The sequence below is a fragment of the Paramormyrops kingsleyae genome, chromosome 24 (genome assembly GCF_048594095.1).
Source record: "Paramormyrops kingsleyae isolate MSU_618 chromosome 24, PKINGS_0.4, whole genome shotgun sequence".
Classification (NCBI taxonomy): domain Eukaryota; kingdom Metazoa; phylum Chordata; class Actinopteri; order Osteoglossiformes; family Mormyridae; genus Paramormyrops; species Paramormyrops kingsleyae.
The window spans coordinates 8,785,215-8,803,659 of record NC_132820.1 but is presented as its reverse complement, the minus strand read 5'-3'; the positions used below and the strand labels follow the sequence as shown (position 1 = coordinate 8,803,659).

At 43.1% G+C, this 18,445-nt stretch overlaps 2 protein-coding genes and 1 non-coding gene across 6 annotated transcripts; 1 reads left to right on the top strand and 2 right to left on the bottom strand.

Annotated features, from left to right (window-relative positions):
* The first annotated feature begins 1,981 nt into the window (after positions 1-1,981).
* On the top strand, positions 1,982-9,161 carry LOC111835140 (syntaxin-5-like). Of its 2 annotated transcripts, none has more exons than XM_023795126.2 (11): positions 1,982-2,112; positions 3,204-3,447; positions 4,160-4,230; positions 4,414-4,469; positions 4,578-4,648; positions 4,750-4,866; positions 5,038-5,094; positions 5,192-5,273; positions 5,371-5,471; positions 6,854-6,975; positions 7,063-9,161. In XM_023795126.2, the coding sequence occupies exons 2-11, from the start codon at positions 3,223-3,225 to the stop codon at positions 7,220-7,222; spliced, it is 1,062 nt and encodes a 353-aa protein (XP_023650894.1). In that variant the 5' UTR covers positions 1,982-2,112; positions 3,204-3,222; the 3' UTR covers positions 7,223-9,161. The 2 variants fall into 2 exon arrangements, with proteins under 2 accessions (XP_023650894.1, XP_023650891.1); XM_023795123.2 differs by lacking the exon at positions 1,982-2,112 and adding an exon at positions 2,509-2,663.
* A 750-nt stretch (positions 9,162-9,911) lies between these two features.
* On the bottom strand, positions 9,912-14,012 carry LOC111835141 (protein RD3-like). 3 transcript variants are annotated; one of them, XM_023795129.2, is made up of 3 exons: positions 13,832-14,012; positions 11,279-11,574; positions 9,912-10,672 (listed from the first exon to the last, which is right to left on the bottom strand). In XM_023795129.2, the coding sequence occupies exons 2-3, from the start codon at positions 11,572-11,574 to the stop codon at positions 10,321-10,323; spliced, it is 648 nt and encodes a 215-aa protein (XP_023650897.1). In that variant the 5' UTR covers positions 13,832-14,012; the 3' UTR covers positions 9,912-10,320. The 3 variants fall into 3 exon arrangements, with proteins under 3 accessions (XP_023650897.1, XP_023650895.1, XP_023650896.1); XM_023795127.2 differs by lacking the exon at positions 13,832-14,012 and adding an exon at positions 12,003-12,526 and having other exon boundaries at positions 11,279-11,596; XM_023795128.2 differs by lacking the exon at positions 13,832-14,012 and adding an exon at positions 12,003-12,525.
* Positions 13,777-13,848, bottom strand: trnad-guc (transfer RNA aspartic acid (anticodon GUC)). The gene has a single exon. It is a non-coding gene; the product is annotated as a tRNA-Asp (tRNA).
* Positions 14,013-18,445: the final 4,433 nt, after the last annotated feature.

Below are 18,445 nucleotides of genomic sequence, written 5' to 3'. Positions count from 1 at the left end.
TAGTACCGTGGACAGCATCACACAAGCTAAAATTAGCACACTCGCGCACTGATTTTAATTTAATCTTAACTCAAAAGAATGAAGCTTTTACCAGTTTTCAACTGAGCAAGATTTGGGTCACCGTGTCCTTGAGCAGGAAAAGTGGTTAGGACCCTGGGTTAAGATCCAGCCCCCGCCCCCCGCAACACTATACTGGTTATGTAGTTGGAAGGTGTGTCGATGGATGACATTTGGATAGGTGAGAAAAATTGAACAACAGCGCCCCCTATTTATCCCAAAGCAAACTGTGTGCGGATTGTGTCTTCATGCAGTGACGGACAGCTGCAAGGAAACCACCACAGAAACCGATAAATCCGGTTAAAAACTAAAGCCAAGAGTTTAACTTGACACTCCTGCCAATTTCACTTCAACAACCTTCCGCCATGGTTCGTCCTTTACGAATCAGACGTTTAAACCGCTGCGTAGGCATTTCCGAAAAGAAACTTGCGTAGTAGTCCTACATGATTAACTTAATATTTCACCGATTTCTTTGTCAACGTACCTTTGCTGGTCCACTCATTCATCCCGTGCACTCGCACCCGTACCGGACACGTGGTTTGGCGGCACTTCGCATAGTGACGCCATCCGAGACGGCGCGCCTTGGAGCCTAAGCGCACGATGGAGGGCTGCGGCGCAGACGAGCCTCGTCGCTCGGAGGGTAGGCGAGGGTCCGGGCTCCTTCTGAAGGCTCCGGCGGACAAATGCGAGGAAGATGTTCTCCGCGAGTCACTCACAAGACTCGCCGGCGTCACCAGAGCCATCACGGCTAACATTCGCAACATAAACGAAAGCCTGGACAGGTACTGAAATTCGCGGGTAAAATTCAAAGTGCACCCAACGCTTTGCTACAAACTGTATACATGCGCGTTTAAGCAATCGAGACGAGAAGTCTCATGCATATAGCTAAACTTTGAACTTTTCATTGACTGGTGTAGTCTGTCATTTAACCAGTCGATGATCGGCTGTGCACGCCAAGTCTTGCTGCCGTCCTGCAAACATGTGAATGAATGACTAAATGACGTAAAATAAATGTAATGTTCTGAATTGATGTAGGTTTGATTCTTCATGTTTGTTTTGTGACGCTGTTTTCTAATAACACATGGAGTATATTAACGCTTCTCTGACTTTGATCCTTTTGCAGGATACTAATGGATAGTCCTGAGATCGAGGAGATCCAGAATATGCTGGTATGTAGATGCAGTTTAGGATACCGAAGAAATTGCGCTGCATGATTAACGTTGCATTTCCTCCAAAGCGACATTAGTTTTTTTTGTATTTGTCTTAGTGTCACAATGGGTGGATATATTACTTGAGCGAAATATAAGCACTGGATTACACTGATGTGCAAATATGTTTCATTCACAGATGAAGCTGCTAGCTTGCAAGAGAGTGAGCTGAAAGAAAATGCGAAAAAATACCAGTGACTGTCAAGGATTAGTTACTGCTTTAATTTCTTTATGATAATAAACTGCAAAGTTCTTGGTTGTGTGTTATGTTTCAGGTTCTGGTTCTTTTTATTGTTATCTGGATGTACAGTCACTTTGAGTTTGTACTTAAATGTTTTTGTAAAGTTATTGATTTCTTGGATGTTTCCTAAAGGTATATGTTTGTTTAAAAAACAATTAGTAGCTTTTTTGTACTTGTCACTGATTAAAGTTATACATGCAGCTGATTTCAGTTCAGTTCAACTCTGTGTTGCATTACAGGAATTATGAATGAAATCTTGCTCATCTTTACTCGATCTATGCTACACTTTTCTCCCTACCCTATTTGTTTGGTCTATAGTGGAAATCTAAAAAATACTTTTGCAAATACAATATAGTTCATAAGAATGGTAATGATGTAAGAAATAACTACCTATTCCCAAAATATTTCTCCAATACAATAACAGTCACATGATTTAACATCAGAAGTGAAACTGAGAAGTAGGATGCCTAGCGTTTAAATACAGTGAAGCGGTGATACGTGGCGTTACGTCGGCGTTTGCGCAGTTACCCGGATCAAGAACGCAATACTAAGGTTGGGGAAGGCTTCTGAAGAGAAACCATCAGAAAAGAAGAGTTTTAATTGCAGGTAGCACACATTTGTTATATCAGCAGAAATGGTGACGTGTCGGTTCCAATCGCAAATGGTTGTAAAGGTTTCATTTTGTTTTAGTTGTATTGTTTTATGTCAAAAGGCTTTTGGCCGACTCACGCAGTTTTAAAACGGTAACAGTATGGCTGTTTGGTTTCTTGCACTGCATTGACGCTTCATTTTTCAAATGAAATAGTTTAATCGTTATTCTACTTCACATTTGGACAAATCTTTAAGATTATACTGAACTTGTTTTGACGTCTCGTACTGCTGCTGACGAGTCGCCATGTAACGTGATTGACGTGTAATTCGCCCAATCAGACTCCTGGAAAGGGTGCCGTAGGTGAAGGGTCACGTGTATGTAGACCAATAGGAAAGCGCGCTAACGGGCTTCTCGTGCTCTTCTGCCGAGTTTTAATGAAAAAGGCGGTGTTCTAGGTATAGGACTTCCGGATTGACCTAATCGCTCGGTGAAGCAAATTGGAATAAAAATAATAGAGAAATTGTACGAGATAACAGTCGTTTACAATTTATAATAGCGATGACTGGTAAGTTTTTCTTAAGTCGTATGTTTTAAAAGAATAAATAAATATGGATATTTGGCGCTCTACTGGTAGCTAGGAGAAACGCTTGATTACGTACTTAGGAGACAGAAATTCTCTTGATCCTTGTCAGATAGCATCGATTAGTCATAATAGGTTTGTATTTGAACAACAATAAGAGAAATTTAAATGTTGAATAAATTTAAATGTGACCTGTTAATCAAGTACGCTCGTTTTGAAACCCATCTGTGTTGAGCCGTGATGATTTAAACTTTGATAATTGGTGTTTTTAGGTTCACATTCATTTCTTTTCGGCTTAAATTAAATTTATATCCTTTAGCTAGTGGTTAGGTGTAATAAATGTGTACTATAAGTAGATTAAGACCAAATTTGAGTGCCACTTGTTATTCTAGAATGTTGTGGTCCTCTGTGACAGAAACGGTAATAGTAAGCAGAGGGACTGGGTTGATTCTTTCTCTACTGTTTAGGTGTGTTTGCAGTTAATATGTATTCTAAGAAATTGGGGATGTTTTCCATACCTGGCAGGTGATGTGTCATAGCTCCCATGAACGCACGTCGTCGCCACGGTTCTAAAAGTAGCCAGCAGGGGGCATACTTCGGCCCTTCCCAGACTCAAACGCTGCTGAGCGACCAGCCAGAACCGGCTTTTGTGTCCCCTGCTGTGGCTGCACCATCCCTGTCCCTCCCACCCGTGGACACGAGCAGAATGTCTTGCCGAGATCGGACGCAGGAGTTCTTGTCCGCTTGCAAGTCTATCCAGAGTCAGCAAGTAAGTAAATTGGGACGTGAACAGTAGCGACACAGTGTAGAGGTAGCCTTTTTACGTCAGACCTACAGGATTAGGATTTGCATCTCAGGGTGTGAACGTTATGGAACTTAATTTGAGGGATAACTTAGGATCCCGTAAATGTGGCTTGCTATTTGGCAGTTAAGATTTAGTACATTCCGTCTTGATTAATATTATTAAGTTGCGGTCCTTTGTTTTTTTATTTAATAAAAACCTGGAAGAAATGTTTGTCCAAGGTAATACTTTAGAGGTGATAGAATGTTTTGAATTTAAAATGAAGAATCAACTGAAGAATCACCCCCCCCCCCGCGACACTGAATAGGACAGGCGGTTTCAGAAAATGGATGGATAGATGGATGAATGTTTTTATTGTCATTGCACACGTAACAAGATTAATGCCGGCGAAATTTTATACACCTGCGACACACTGCTATACAGTCGCTTATTCTGGTCAGGGTTGTGGGGGGTCTGGAGCAGGCAACATGGGGCACCTTGTTAGCGTATGCCCTGCACAGGATGCTAGCTGAAATCATACATAATGTAGCTTATTTAGGGAGGGAAGTTAGCCTTGTTGCACGTCTAAAGGAGTCAGACAGAAACTGCACCATTTGATTTGTTGTGCATCTTTTGGTGATTTTATAAGTACGTGCCTTAAGGACGATCATCATTCTGTCTTTTCCATTCCCCTGTTCAGAATGGGTTCCAGGCCAACAAACCAGGTCACAGTCCTCTCAGGCAACGCAGTGACTTCACTCTTATGGCGAAGTGAGTCTCCATATTTGTGTCCCTCGTCTTCATGCTGTTTCTGTTAGCAGTAGAATGGTAGCATTTCGTTTTCAAATGCTAAATAACAGGTAGCTTGCAGTTATGACTCTGCGCTCCCTGTGGAGTCTCAGCATCTGCTGGGCTGATTTATAAGAAGCGCTCTGTCTTCCTTTGTCTTCGCAGGAAAATCGGGAGAGACCTCAGTAACACATTTGCCAAATTGGAAAAACTCACAATGTGTAAGATTTGTGATCTCAGAGCTGATGGTGGTTTTAAATCAGCAAATTATGATTTAGTTTAAGAGTGACACTGTTAATACGAAAATGCATTCTACTATTTTTGCCCAGTGGCCAAGAGGAAATCACTGTTTGATGACAAAGCAGTTGAGATCGAAGAGCTCACTTACATCATCCGGCAGGTGAGAGAGAACTGTATGCTGCGGCCACGGGCAGTTCCGCCGCGCTTTCCGGTTCTTTCTGGCTGTGTGTTCACCATGCTTGCCCACCCCTCAATCTGCAGGACATCAGTAGCCTGAATAAGCAGATAGCCCATCTGCAGGAGCTGATTCGCTCTCGGGGCAGCCAAAATGGCAAGCATCTCCAGACTCACTCCAACACCGTCGTCGTCTCCCTGCAGGTCAGGACAGCTGCATCCATATCTGTTTACAGCCCACTATTTCTATATCACCTTCTGTCTACATCAAGGATGAACGATTTCCACATGTTTCTTAGAAGTTTTGCTGCATTATCTTATTGGAATTGATGCTTTTGATATTGAAAGCCTCTTTTTGCCTTTATTGCTCTGTAGTCGAAACTGGCATGTATGTCAAATGACTTCAAATCGGTCCTGGAGGTGAGAACAGAGGTAAGACACTCTGGGCCTTCCTAACAGCTTCCATGAATGTCCTGGAAAGGCTGGACTAACACATTTCAGGGCCTAACCTTGACCACTGTGCCCGCAGAACCTTAAACAGCAGCGAAGTCGTAGGGAGCAGTTCTCGAATGCCCCAGTTTCTACGGCAACCGTGCACGCTAGGAACTTCGGTAAGAGCACAGTGAGCGATCACGCTAACGGTTACCAGCAGGGAAATTAGTGACACTATGCTAATCGCTGTGCTTTGTGCCTTTCGCAACCATTCAGATGGTTCTCTGTTGATGCAAGATGAGCCAAAGAAGCCTGCAGACGTCTCCATAGAGATGGATTCCCGCGCCAACCATCAGCTTCAGCTGGTCAACGAACAGGTGAGTGGCAGAGATGGTGCTAACGTAGGTGTGGGGTCAGTGATACACACCCTCGGATGATGATGATAATGACAGAAACAAGTTAGCACGTTGGATGTGTTTGCAGGACCATATCTGAGTTCTGACAGATGGTCTCAGTCTTATCAGCACTCCAGTGCTGATGTAATTTATTGGGAAACCGATAAATTTTCCCAAATTACTGATTGTAACCAGCATTAACTCCAACCAACTCGCACCAAAAGTGAAATATCCTTTTAATATCCTTTTAATATCCTTTTACAATGCATCACAATAAAGAAAATCGTGCCGCGAGAGGATAGGCGGATATTTTCTTTTTATTCAGGAAATTTTGTGAAACTGCGCCGGCAAGCTCAACACTACACTACTTGTTTGTTCTACAGAAAAAGAAAGGTTGATCTAGGCCTACGGGCCAGATTTAATTATTAATTACAAACATGTCACGGGCCAGTCACTTTTTAAACAAACGAAATTCCTCATGCACCACTACAGAAAATGGCTAAATGATGATGAGAATAATAATAATAAAAAGAAAGAGAAAGATATTGCTCAGGAATTGTGAGAGTAAGTCTCGATCTGAATTCTGAGTGGAAAAAAATCGTGATTCAGTTTTTACCCAGAATTGTGTAATCCGATGCTCAGGTGTAGGGCTGTAACAATACACTCAGGTCACAATTCAATACACTTCACAACATTTATAACAAATGTAATTTCAATCAGATGTCTTGGGCCCGCCTGCTCTACAATCTGATTGGTTCTCTCTCTCTGAACCAATCATTTTTTTCTGCCCTCAGAGTATTTTTAAGTAAAACTCCCATGAGCTATCCGTTCGGCAGCGCAACATAAACTGACAGTAGAGCTGTCATGCCAAATCTCTTCCCTCGTCCGGATTTCCTTCTCCTGTGCCTGTCATGCCATGTGCCAAATTTTCCAGTTCACCCTTAGTGCTGCAGCAAGAGTTCACAGCAATAAAATACGATGACATGTTTTTTTTAAATGTGTGTTTTTATTAAGATCATTTTCCTTAAGCTTAATGGTAGAACTGACTTGTTTTATTAGATTATTTGATCATTATTTGACTCAGAAAGGTGGTGAAGTGAACATTTAAGTTGCAGCAACTTCAAATACTCAGGAAAAATGCAAATCCAGAAACTGCTACTTAAGCACAATGTTAATTTACATCTGTGCCTCTGTCAGTAGATGTATTAATTTGTTTCTTTCTGCAAACTAAAAGTGATGAACTGAATACATGTACTGCTACAGCCATACTCAGTGGTAGTAAAGAGATACTACTGGTGACATGTGTTGGTCCTTCATATCTGCTAAACATACATATCCTGTGTCAACGCTGTTGGTGTTTTCAGGAGTCCTACATCCAGGACCGAGCAGACACCATGCAGAACATCGAGTCCACCATTGTGGAGCTGGGCTCGATCTTCCAGCAGCTTGCCCACATGGTGAAGGAGCAAGAGGAGACAGTGCACAGGTAATAGGCAGTGTAGGTACAACCGCATAGCTATGGACCTTCTGAAGGTCTGAGTTGTTCATGCATTTGTCTCAACCCACCCTCCAGAATCGATGCGAACGTGGAGGACACCCAGCTGAACGTGGACGCCGCCCACGGCGAGATCCTCAAGTACTTCCAGTCGGTCTCCTCCAACCGCTGGATGATGATAAAAATCTTCCTCATCCTCATCATCTTCTTCATCATCTTTGTTGTCTTCCTCGCCTGAGTGGAAGACGTGGAAGACTGGGAGGAATTGGTACCAAGAGATGGACTCAGTTCTTCATGCAGAACCAGGTGGTCAGGTGTGTTGGGGGAGGAGGTGGGTCTGTCAGCCAGGGCTGCCTTGGCATCATCTTCGTTCACACTGCCCCTTATCACTGCCAACATTGAGATCCTCCCTTCCAGCCCAAAACCTTCATACTTCACACCTTGATGCTAATAGTCAATCTGCCCAACTGTGAACCAAGACTTGCAGGTTCTTCCTGTTTATTACATTGTAATGAATTATGAATTATGATCAGAGAGAGAGCAACCACCGAATTATTATTATTATTATTATTATTATTATTATATATATATATATATATTTTTTTTTTTTTTTTTTTTTGTTCTCTAAGAGTAAGACCTTTCTTAGATTTCTTAAAGAGATACCTTCTGAGACAGTGTTTGCCTTTATGGGTTCAGTATTAAAGGTTCCTCTGTCGCGGTTTCCTCTCCTTTGGTCCTGGGCAGGTGTGAAGGTGTGCCCCATCTCTGCCTTATTCTTCCAGCGTTCTGCTGTGGTTCATCAAACCAGAAACAATCAAATGTGGGCTGTTTCGTGAAGTTTTGTATCAGACCCATTGTTTCTGGCCAAAGATAGCGCTGAGATTCCTTCTTGTATGATTCATGCCTGATTTTGCCAGATAATTCATGTTATGTCAGTGTGAATATATTAATGGTTATGCTTTTTATTGGGACCATTACACAGAATGGCTTAACGTCGTTCATATGTTGATGGTCCTCTAAACATATTGATGGAAAGTTTCCTCTCTAAATTTAAATATCTGCTCTTCTTAGCTACTGCCTGTCTGTAGATCCTTTGGGGTTTTATTAGTATTCGAAGTACCCAAAAATTACTGGTATATTACAATTCCATCATCTAATATCACCACTGAACAACGTAATATTCAGTATCTTTTAAGTGCTAAAACTGAACCTCTCAGGGCACATTTGCACAACCAGCCATGAATCGGTCAGCTTGTTCCTGAGAAGTCATGGTTCGCAGTGTTTTTAATTCACCCAAACCTCTTCAACTATAACCAACCTATTGATGGACATTAAAAAGTTAGTCAGGTATTGCGACCAAAACATTTTTATGACACAACCCAAGCATTTGTATTCAGGTGCTGGTCTCCTTGGTTCTCTGAACCAAGGTATGGGTTTCGCTCGCAGTGTCTCCTTCCAGAAGCCGTGAAATCGGGAGCACATAAAATAGACGGGACCGAAGGCTTTTCAGGAACAGGGCTAGTGACATCTAGTCTCATGACACACAGAGCAATCTTTCAAAGTAAGCCACCCGTTTCACCGGGAGTCTTATACAGATCTATACTTTGCCTGGAATTGGCACTGGATACCACCAAAAGAGAGCTTCCTGATAATGTTCCTTGTACTCCTGAACGGCCCAGCCTGGTTCTTGAGGTCTAGAGGACTGAATCTTTCAGGAAACCTTTCAGTTGGCATCTATATGAAACTCAGCAAGGCAACTTACCAGTATGATTAATAGCTAGCTAAAACTGAGCAAAATACTACCAAGGACCAGAGCTGGGCACTGTTGGTAGCCGTATAAAGAGTGTGATTGTCTTGGAATTTGTCATGTTGCATCCCATTGCACACATCGATAGCTACAGACGCTAGTCTGTGATCAGCAAGACCTCCTGACCACTCCCAGTCTCTGTGCTGCCAGGGAACACATTCTGTAACGTTTTCAGTCGGAATTCTGTCTTCAGGATGAAGACATTCTTTAAGGTTTAATGCATTTTGTAATTCTAGTAATTACTGCTGATACTATTATGACTGCTTGTCACACTATGTGTTTCTGGAATTATTTTATTTAAAAAAAAAAAATCCTTTTGTTCAAGGACCCAAAAAGTAATTAAAGCCTTGACATTGAATCTTTCTACGCAGTTGATGTTGTGTGTCACGTGATTTTGACTTGTCACAATTTCAGCACTTGCAAGATACTGTGACACTGTGAACATCAACACGGTGCCAGTATAAGTCTAGTGGCTTGTTTCACATTGAGACTACCCAGAATCCTGTGGAACGAGATACAAATGCAAAGTCGGTGTCTCGCTGGTGTCTCAAAGCCTATTACAACCCTGCTATCTTTGGCTCTTCGACCAAGGCAAAGCACAGGTTATGCAACGTGATCAGATGATCTCCGCTTAGCATACAGTGAGTAGCACCACCTGAACGTCCTGCAAGTAACTGGATCCTACTTCCATGAGTTATGGTTTGTGGTATGGTATGTTTATTTCGATTCCGCAGTGTCAGCAATAACTGCGTTAGCCTAAACCCAGTGACTCCCGCAGTCGCTGTTGAGCCCGGACCAGCCGAGTACTTCCTGCCCGTACTCGGCGTAACACCGAGACACACCAAATGCCAATGGTGGCAGAACGAGAAGAGGGAGGCATCCATAAGGGACGTGGTGGGTGGCTGAACCCCAGCCACCAGGCCAGCGGCAAGTCTGTGCTGATGTGCGCGGGCGAGCAGCATTACCAAGAGAACAGTGTTTCCTGGAGTGTAAAGGACACATATTGCAGGAAATGCGACGACTCCAACCTTGAAAGTCCTGCCGCTCACGAGAGGACCTCTGGACTCCTTTCAAAGACCAATCAGAGTAATGGGGACATTTAATGGAAAATGTTGTTTATTTTTGCAAAAAGCTACTATGCTCATTACATGTATTTCACAGAGTACGTTAACTAGACCGCATCCTGCCCAGGCTGTCCCCTGCCTTGTCCTCTCAGGGCAGGCTCAGAGTCAACATGACCCTGTACTAGATAATCAGTTATGGAGTAACTAGATCGGAAGATCATGTTTTGGTATCCCCATGGAAAATCTGCTTGGAATATACTTCTATCTGTACACGGTCGTACCTTTTGTGTGGTGTCAGTGTGCATTCTTGAGAAGGTTGGGCTAGTCTGGATGTTTCGTAGCTCTATAACCCAGTTCAGAGTGTGTGTTCCCTGGGCTCCCCATCCTACTTTGCCCTAAATGGTCTCAAAGGTCCCGACTTCCTGCTCCCACTTCTACTCTCCCTCCTTCTCCTGCATTTCTCGTTCAGCTCTGTGTGGTCTGCTCCACGGGGCTCATCTCAGGCATGCTCCTCACACGCCGGGTCTTCCAGCCCACACTAAAATGTGGGCCACCCCCGTCGTCATCTTCGCCGGGCCACAGCCTTGCCTCTCGCGGCTGGCACGAGCATGACCCCCCCAAGGCTCCTCCCAGGAAGCGGGAGCGGAGGGTGACGAAGGACAAGCTCTTGCTGCGCCGCTTCTCCAAGCAGCCTGCCGCCGGCTCCTCTTGGTCCTTGCTCTGCTCCTCCTCTTCCACACAGTCCAACAGAATCATGCGCAGGATGCGCGGCACCTCCTGGGCGTCTGGCTCGAGCTCTGCCACCAACTTCCTGAGCCTGGAGGGATGGGGACAAGGATGAACGATGTCAGCCCACAGGTAGTCTGAACCCCTCAACCATCTCATCAATTAGTCAGTCAACAAAAGAAAATGATAGCAACCCTACCCATATTCACTTGAGTCATACTGTACCATTAGCTATACTTGAATCACTTCAGCAATACCCAATATGTAAATGTAAAGCATTGTTGCCTCAGAACCTCCAGAGCTGAGGGCTCAAATCCCACCTTTTCTCTATGTATGTGGAGTTTGCATGTTTTGTCCACGTCACGCTGGTTTCGTACTATAGTCCGAAGACATGCAGTCTTGTTAACTAGCATCCTTGAACAGGCATGGCAATATGCTATTTTGTGTGTGAGTATTTGTGTATGTATCCTGTGATGGACTGGCATCCCGTCCAGGGTGTCCCCTGCCCTGTGCCCTGTGATGGACTGGCATCCCGTCCAGGGTGTACCCCAGCTTTCTGTCCTGTCTTGCCCATGATCAGTACCAGACACCCACAACGCAGACCAGCATAACTGGCTAGCGGATCAATGGACCCATCAAGACTTAACTGGCCCTGTGCTGGTAGATGGATCTTGCCTGATCTCCCACAGATCCCCACCTGAGAATGACAGGGCCGCATTGCGAGGGGCGGATCTTGGTGCACAGGCTATGCAGCTCCAGCAGTTCCCCAGGGCTGGGCTCGTAAGGCGGCTTCTGGTGTGGCGTGGCCAGCCAACTGTAGTCGACACTTGAGCGACGCCGCCGGGCATCAGTGCCACGCTCCTGGTGGAGGCGGTCCGCCCGTTTCAGCAGCGCGCCCAGCTCCAGCATCAGAGTGTTGGTCACCATCTCCTCAGGCGAGCGCTGACCAGGCACCTGAGCCTCCATGCAAAACCCCACCGACCAGGAAAACATCTGAAGAGATGCACAGGGGTGCCTGGAAGCACGGGAACCAGAACCACAACGGAGGAATCCCTTACGAAGAGGCCGGCGCACCCGGTATGTATGCGTGCCTACGTGCCTGTGCCCGCGAATGTGTCACGGATTTTAAGCCGTTCGGATTAATAGATATAAACAAATGCGATCCTAGAATAAGCAGCTGTGAAAAGACTCCTGAAAACGCTGCAAACACGTTGACAAGTTTACGAATGGACAGTCGTCGAAAAACCTGATGTGTACAGAATGATGAACCAATGTAGTGAGGTACAGGAAAAGACGGCATCAGAACAACAGAAATCTATGAATAACTAAACAGAGCCAATTTCTCAACAGTAGCTTCTAAATAACTAATTGATACTCAACAAGTTATTGTAAGAAACCAAAAACGGAAGCTAAATTCTTACCTTAGCGACGTAATGAAATTATCAGCGGAAAAGGATAAAATGCAGTTTACTATACGATCTAGTGCTGGATTAATATGTTCTCAGTGTAAGATTATGTTCTGATTCACTACGAATGCATTCTCGTTACCCTATGCCTACAGCTTTCTGTGTAACAGGAATCAAAACAACCGCTCGTGGGGAATGTTGTACACCACGCGACCGAGCAGCGGGACGGAGACATTTAATCCGTTTTTAATGCTGTCTTGCCAGCTGTTATGCACTCCATCAGCAGTTTCCTGCACCACACGCTGTGCAACGTGTGTTTGTTTTTTGTTTTTTTTTTTCCGGGCTTTTTTTTTCTAATGCACTAGCCTTGTCAATGTCGTTTTAACGTTTGGATGACAATTACAGATTATTTATTATAAACTACGGATAGTGTCGTTAGACGTTGGTTCGTCCTTGTAGTTTCATATTAGGACTTTGCTGCTGTTTTTAATATTTGTTGTTTTATATTTCCTTGTTGTTTTATCGATATATTAAAATACATTCAATAATATATTCTACTTTTCGATAAAAGCTTCTTTGGAGGAGGCCTACCAAGAAATTATAATATAATAAAATTATAAAGTTATAATTATGTAATTGCTCAAATTGTCTCCGACAGGTCTTTCGCATGTGAAATCAAGATTTTGGAGCATATTTTTTTAGACCTGGTCACATATCTGTTACGTGTTTTAATTATATGACTCTTAGAAGTCATATTTAAAGAGACCCCAACTGCATGTAAAATACTTTACGCACTTATTATTGCATGTGTATACGCGATGTAGCCTATTGTTGTTCTTAGAAAGTTTCAGGATGAGTTCTGGTTTACTTGGCTGGATTACAGCTGTCAACCGCGCTAAAGATATATTCCATAATTATATGAACCACAACACTTCTCATTTAGTCATAAATGATAAATACCGCAAACCGCGAACGGACTAGATTACAATGTATTTGACATAGGCCTACTATATAAATGTGCTTTGTAAAGTTATAATGAGAAGGTTTTCCGTGACATTGATTTTCTGACTACGAAGTGTTCGTTTTTCTATAATTTAAATACATTGTATTATTCTTGTTCTTTTGTTGCTGTTATCTGAAATTAAATATGTCCTCAATAGTTCCTGTTCAAAGTCTTTATTATTGTACAGAATGCAAGTACAATGACAATTCAATTCTTTGCATATCCCATCTTGCTGTCTTAAGAGACACACAGATATATTAGCAATTTTCCAGTTATAGGTAGAGTTTTAACCCGCAGTTCCACACACACAAAATTTGTATTCATATCTTTATGGGGACGGTCCACTCACAGGGTTGCCAACTCTCACGCACTCATGACACTCACGCTTCCTGATTCTGACGCTCAAGTAAGAAATCTTATGGGAAATCTATATAATTCCATTATAAACATAAAATTAGCGACATAAAAAGACTATTTACAAAGTAATAAAACTCTTCCACACATGTAAATACGGGTGCGGACTTAATTAATCGAATTTAAAGTCTCACAGCAGCCAGCTGACCAAAGTTGGCAACTCACATTCATTTCTATAAGCAAAATCCTAATCCCATGGTACGACAACCTTAACCCCCTACCCAGCCCAAACCTTAATAAGTATATAAACAATATACATTTGACCATTTTAGTTTTTAGATTGCAGTCACTGATTTCATTACAATGGATTGTCCCTTGTCGGGACCAGCAAAATCCGCCCCCCCGACTCACAAAAAAAAAAAAATAACCAGCCTCCCCGTCGGGGAATCGAACCCCGGTCTCCCGCGTGACAGGCGGGGATACTCACCACTATACTAACGAGGAGATGTGCTACGATTTTTTCGCGCAAGATGATGTCATCCTTCCAGTTAACTAGGGCCTAGATTGTAGGCCTACTCTGAGTTGCGAATTTGCGATTGAGTTATGCCGGGTAAAACAAACCGTGGCGTCTAACAAAATTGTAATGCTGATCTAAAGCCTCACCATCAGATGGCGACATTACACGATGAGTATCAGAAACCTTGATATTTTTTCTGCCACATTTAAGCATATTTTATTATATCCTATGTTTTACTTTTTAATTACTCCAGCTATACTTTCAAAATTCGTAGCTGTAATTATATAAAATATACTTATAAGCTTTTTTCACGAGCTGTCGTAGTGTTAACCTCAATATGTTTACGAATGTAAAAGTTTATGAAACTTGGGGGGTTCTAATGAAAGACATCACAATGTTAAAGATGAGTATGGTTGGGCGGAAGCATTTTTGCCGTTTTTACTATTTGCATTTGCACTTTTTTGTGGGTTTTCATACATTTTCGTAGTCTGCATCTTAAATAAGGGCATTTCAACCTCCCTTACACCAGACGAAAGAATTATGGATCCCATACCACTAACGCATGATTACACAAGTAACTAATAACTAAGGACCGAGGGACGGATACTATAACTGTTCTGGCGTGGTCCCGCTTGAATATTTTTGACTCTGATCAGGGCAACTAGAGCAGACCTTTGCAACAGCTTTACAGACCACCAGATGGCGTCTGATGCCACGATCAAAACCCCTAAACTAAAATACAGACGCTCATCTACTTACGAATGAGTTATGTTCCGAACAGCCGTTCATAACTTGAAATGTTCGTAAGTCATTATTCAACATCATTTTAAGGGTTTACGTAAGTACAAAGACCTGGGATGCTGGGAGTACGCACGCTACGCTGATGTGTGGCGGGAGTAGCGGCCAGAAGTCATACTAGGCGGAACTGGCGCGCAGAAAAAAAAAATATGTTGCGGACCGGAAACGGGAGCCCAATGAACACAATTTGGATTTGCAGTCCTCTTCGGTCGTATGTCTGAAAGTTCGTAAGTTGAAAGTTTGTAAGTAGAGGAGTGTCTGTAAATGCACATAATTAATATCACAAACTATCCGTCTTCCGATTAAGTGAAATCAGAGGTGTAGAGTGGATTCTCACAGATCAAATGAGGTACAGAATGGGATGATTCCTTGAGGGTTGTAGAGAGCTAATAAAAGGTAGAATATTAAGTTTTACTGCTAAATCACACAATCTTACAGTATTTACAATTCCATTATTCCCTTCATCTTTCTTTCTTTGCCTTTCTGTTCCCACTGTAGCGGGTTCTTAGCGATCACAGTTCTCAGGGCAGATGTACTCTTATTCTGAAGGCTTGTTTTTTTTTGATATCTCTGCGGCAACCGGATCTACCTCTCTCTCGTCCTGGTTACTAATAAAAAATCTGCATTCCAGATGAAATGGCAGTGAAGTTAGTCACTGTAGCCAGTTTGCTAATCAGTACATTGTTAAGCTAATGGAAGCTTTGCTAAGGTAAACGCAGTCCACATATCTCACTAGCTAGCTCACCCCCCTCAGAATTGCCAGTTTTATTTCCAATATCAAAAGCAGAGTTCCACCAATTAAAGGAACTTTTATATAATTATCAATCATAACACAAGTGGCAAAACTAATTATCAAAGCATTTTCTGTCTCTGAACAGTTCGGCCCCTGTGCCTGTGATTGAAAAGTCGCCGCTTTGAGCCCTGGCCTCTATAGAACAGTCACATGTCTGTGGGCCCATGAGCAAGGCCTTCAACTTCCAGCTGCAGGGGCTCCACATGATGCTTGACCCTGCACTGTCACCTCTACGCTCTGAAGACCAAGATGGGGTAGGCGAAGAGACGAGTTCCTATGTACCTGTACTAGTGCAATGGCCAATAAAGGATTTTATATATATAGTTGGATATTTGCTAGAACAGTTTACGTTAGTTTTAACACCCTGCTCAAGTGGGTAACAGCTGCTTCTTGACAACAGCAACATTTTTTGCCCAAGGGCATTAATGGTGGTATGATAAGGCACCGCAGAGAACAGGTGTGATGCCTGGCAGGAGCCAGTGACGCAGGGAAGCTGGAACGTGTCGTTATGGATTTTTTTTCACTAGGCAGAAGGGAGAATAACTAAATAACATGAATAAGAAAACTGAATGAGCGGAAGATTGTTTGAAATCTTAGAAACTATGAACTTAGGTCAACAGGAATGGGAATTGATGACGATGGGCTGATAATCTATTATTGTACTATGTTTCTATAGGATTTGTTCGTCATGGCAACAATCATTAACACCAGCTAAGTGTTGTTCTAAACAGCTTGGTTGCTGAGCAATATGGCCAAAGGTTGGGGTAACGTTGGGGACCTCATGGTCCTGAAATCCAATGATAGAGCGCTCCCCGAACTATCAACCAACCCAAGCATCTTTGCTCTCGGTGGCCTGTAACTGCCTGACCTCTGGCAGCCCAGCCACCTTCTGGTCTGAACGTGGTTGGCTCATTTCCATCGTTTGCTATTTAGGGTCAACCGTGAGTCACGGGGATTAACGTTGGGTAGACCACAAAAGCCACGGTACAGTAACAAACAGTCCGCGATGCTTTCAGCAGATCTTGCCTGTAAGTGCTTGTCAGCTATACAGCATGTCCAGTGCCGGTCCTGAAAGGCCCTTGTCGGTTGGGTTTTTTGCCTGGATGAAACACCGTTCATACGCGTGGCGAATGGTTGCACTTTGCCACACGCGCGAATTCACGCGCTATACGTCTGGAGTCACCTGAACATTTTTGAAACCAGAGAGGAAACTGGGGCACCCAGACGAATTTGACAGGTACAGAAGGAATATGTGTAGCCTAAGCCTAACCCTAAGCCTAACCCTAACCCTAACCCCCAGAGCTGGGATCGGATGCTAAACTGAAACCCTGGAACCACGGAGAAACTGATACGACACATTGCCCAATACTGTCCTGTAGTTAGCTGATCTACTGTACATCCTTTCACAAACAAATAACGCATTTTTGCCTTTTTCTAAATCCTGTTTTTCATGTTGCATTAGTCCGTCTTCTTCCCCTCCTCCTTCTAAACCTGCCCCACCCTGTCCTGAAAAGTCTCTAATTCAGCCAGTCTCCTACACCATTATGTGCACAATGCAATTTTCAGTGTCTCAAAGTAAACACTTTTGAGTACAAAGGAAGTGCTGTCTTGAGCCTCCGTTCCGCGCAGTATCACTCTGGAGATGATCGTAATGCAGCATATCATATTTACAGGTGATATAATATCTATATCCATTCTGACAGAAGCTTATGAGGGGTAGCGAGAGTAGAAGGTAAAAGAAGTTTCTAGTCTCTTCTCTGCAATAATTAATACCCCTAATGGACTTCAGTCTGACGCATGCCTAATTTAATTCCAGACGCCTTACCTAAAAACTAAAAAGGTAAGTTTGAGAAGATATGGCTTCACTACAGGCCAGTGGCTTCCAGACTTTGCCGCTTCAAACATCGTCCTAAGATGCATGGCACGCTCAGTTCTCTCCAGTTTGCACGTGGGCGGTCGTCGGGGGTACTAGAAGATTCAAAGAGAAGGGCTGCATGCCCAGGCGATTAAAGCGAGAGTTGAGCGAGGAAGAGGAGGCCCACTCCTAACTTGTTGCCTGTCCTCCATTAAGCTCCTCCCTCTGCGTCTGTAGAAATCTGCTGCTGGATAATTGCAGGAATTTGCAATTATTTGTAATAATTTGCAGGCCAACGCCCCTCTCGCTACTTCTTCAGGTACTCTGGGGCTCTGTCTGTCTTGCTCTTTTGCACCCATACACCTTGCATTTCGCTGCACACTGACCCACCTCACCCCATTTAAAAGCTTCCTGGAGTAGGGTGGGATTAGATTATCATGTAATGTAAAAGTTTCTTGTGTATTGATCAGCTAGCGAGCCCATTCTGCTTACAGGTGTTTGTGCTTCCTTAGGTTTTTGCACCCCCTTAAGGCGCTTCAGGACTTGCCAACTGTATTGCAGCTAAAAGATGTAGGATTGCCAGTTGCTTAAACTGTAGAAATTATTAGAAATCTAGTTTCCATAGCTTTCTAGACTGATCTCTCAACTGTGTATTAAAAGTCTGCCATTCTGTTATTTTAGGATCTATGCTGATTTTCACAGTGCAGTTTGCACTGAGAAACTTTGGTAACACATTCCTTAAAGCACCCATGTATAATGCATTATAGGTACCTTCACAATGCATTATAATGTATTCATAAAGTATTATACACATGGCTATAACTATTTATAAGAAGGCATAACACATTATAGCCATGTGTCATGCATTATGAATGCTCTATTAAGCTATAATGCACTATAAATACCTTCATAATGCATTATAATGGCTTATATTGACCATAATAATACATTATGTTCATATCTATAGTGCCTCAAGAGAAAAAGTTCCATCAATCCCCTACATCCTGTCTCTCTCTGTTTCCTTTTGTACAGGTTGGTCAGTAACATGGACATCTGGGGTGACAAAGAGAAGAAAATGATGTTGACGTGCACACCCCCATACACACCATGCACACCCCCATACACACCATGCACACCC

Excerpts from the sequence above, each read along its gene's own strand:
- LOC111835140 (XM_023795126.2), top strand. The coding sequence starts at position 3,223 with ATGAACGCACGTCGTCGCCACGGTTCTAAAAGTAGCCAGCAGGGGGCA. Across the intron at positions 4,649-4,749 it reads TCACTTACATCATCCGGCAG|GACATCAGTAGCCTGAATAA; the intron begins GTGAGAGAGAAC and ends CTCAATCTGCAG. Across the intron at positions 5,095-5,191 it reads TCCTGGAGGTGAGAACAGAG|AACCTTAAACAGCAGCGAAG; the intron begins GTAAGACACTCT and ends CTGTGCCCGCAG.
- LOC111835141 (XM_023795129.2), bottom strand. The coding sequence starts at position 11,574 with ATGTTTTCCTGGTCGGTGGGGTTTTGCATGGAGGCTCAGGTGCCTGGT. Across the intron at positions 10,673-11,278 it reads TGCGGCCCTGTCATTCTCAG|GCTCAGGAAGTTGGTGGCAG; the intron begins GTGGGGATCTGT and ends CCATCCCTCCAG.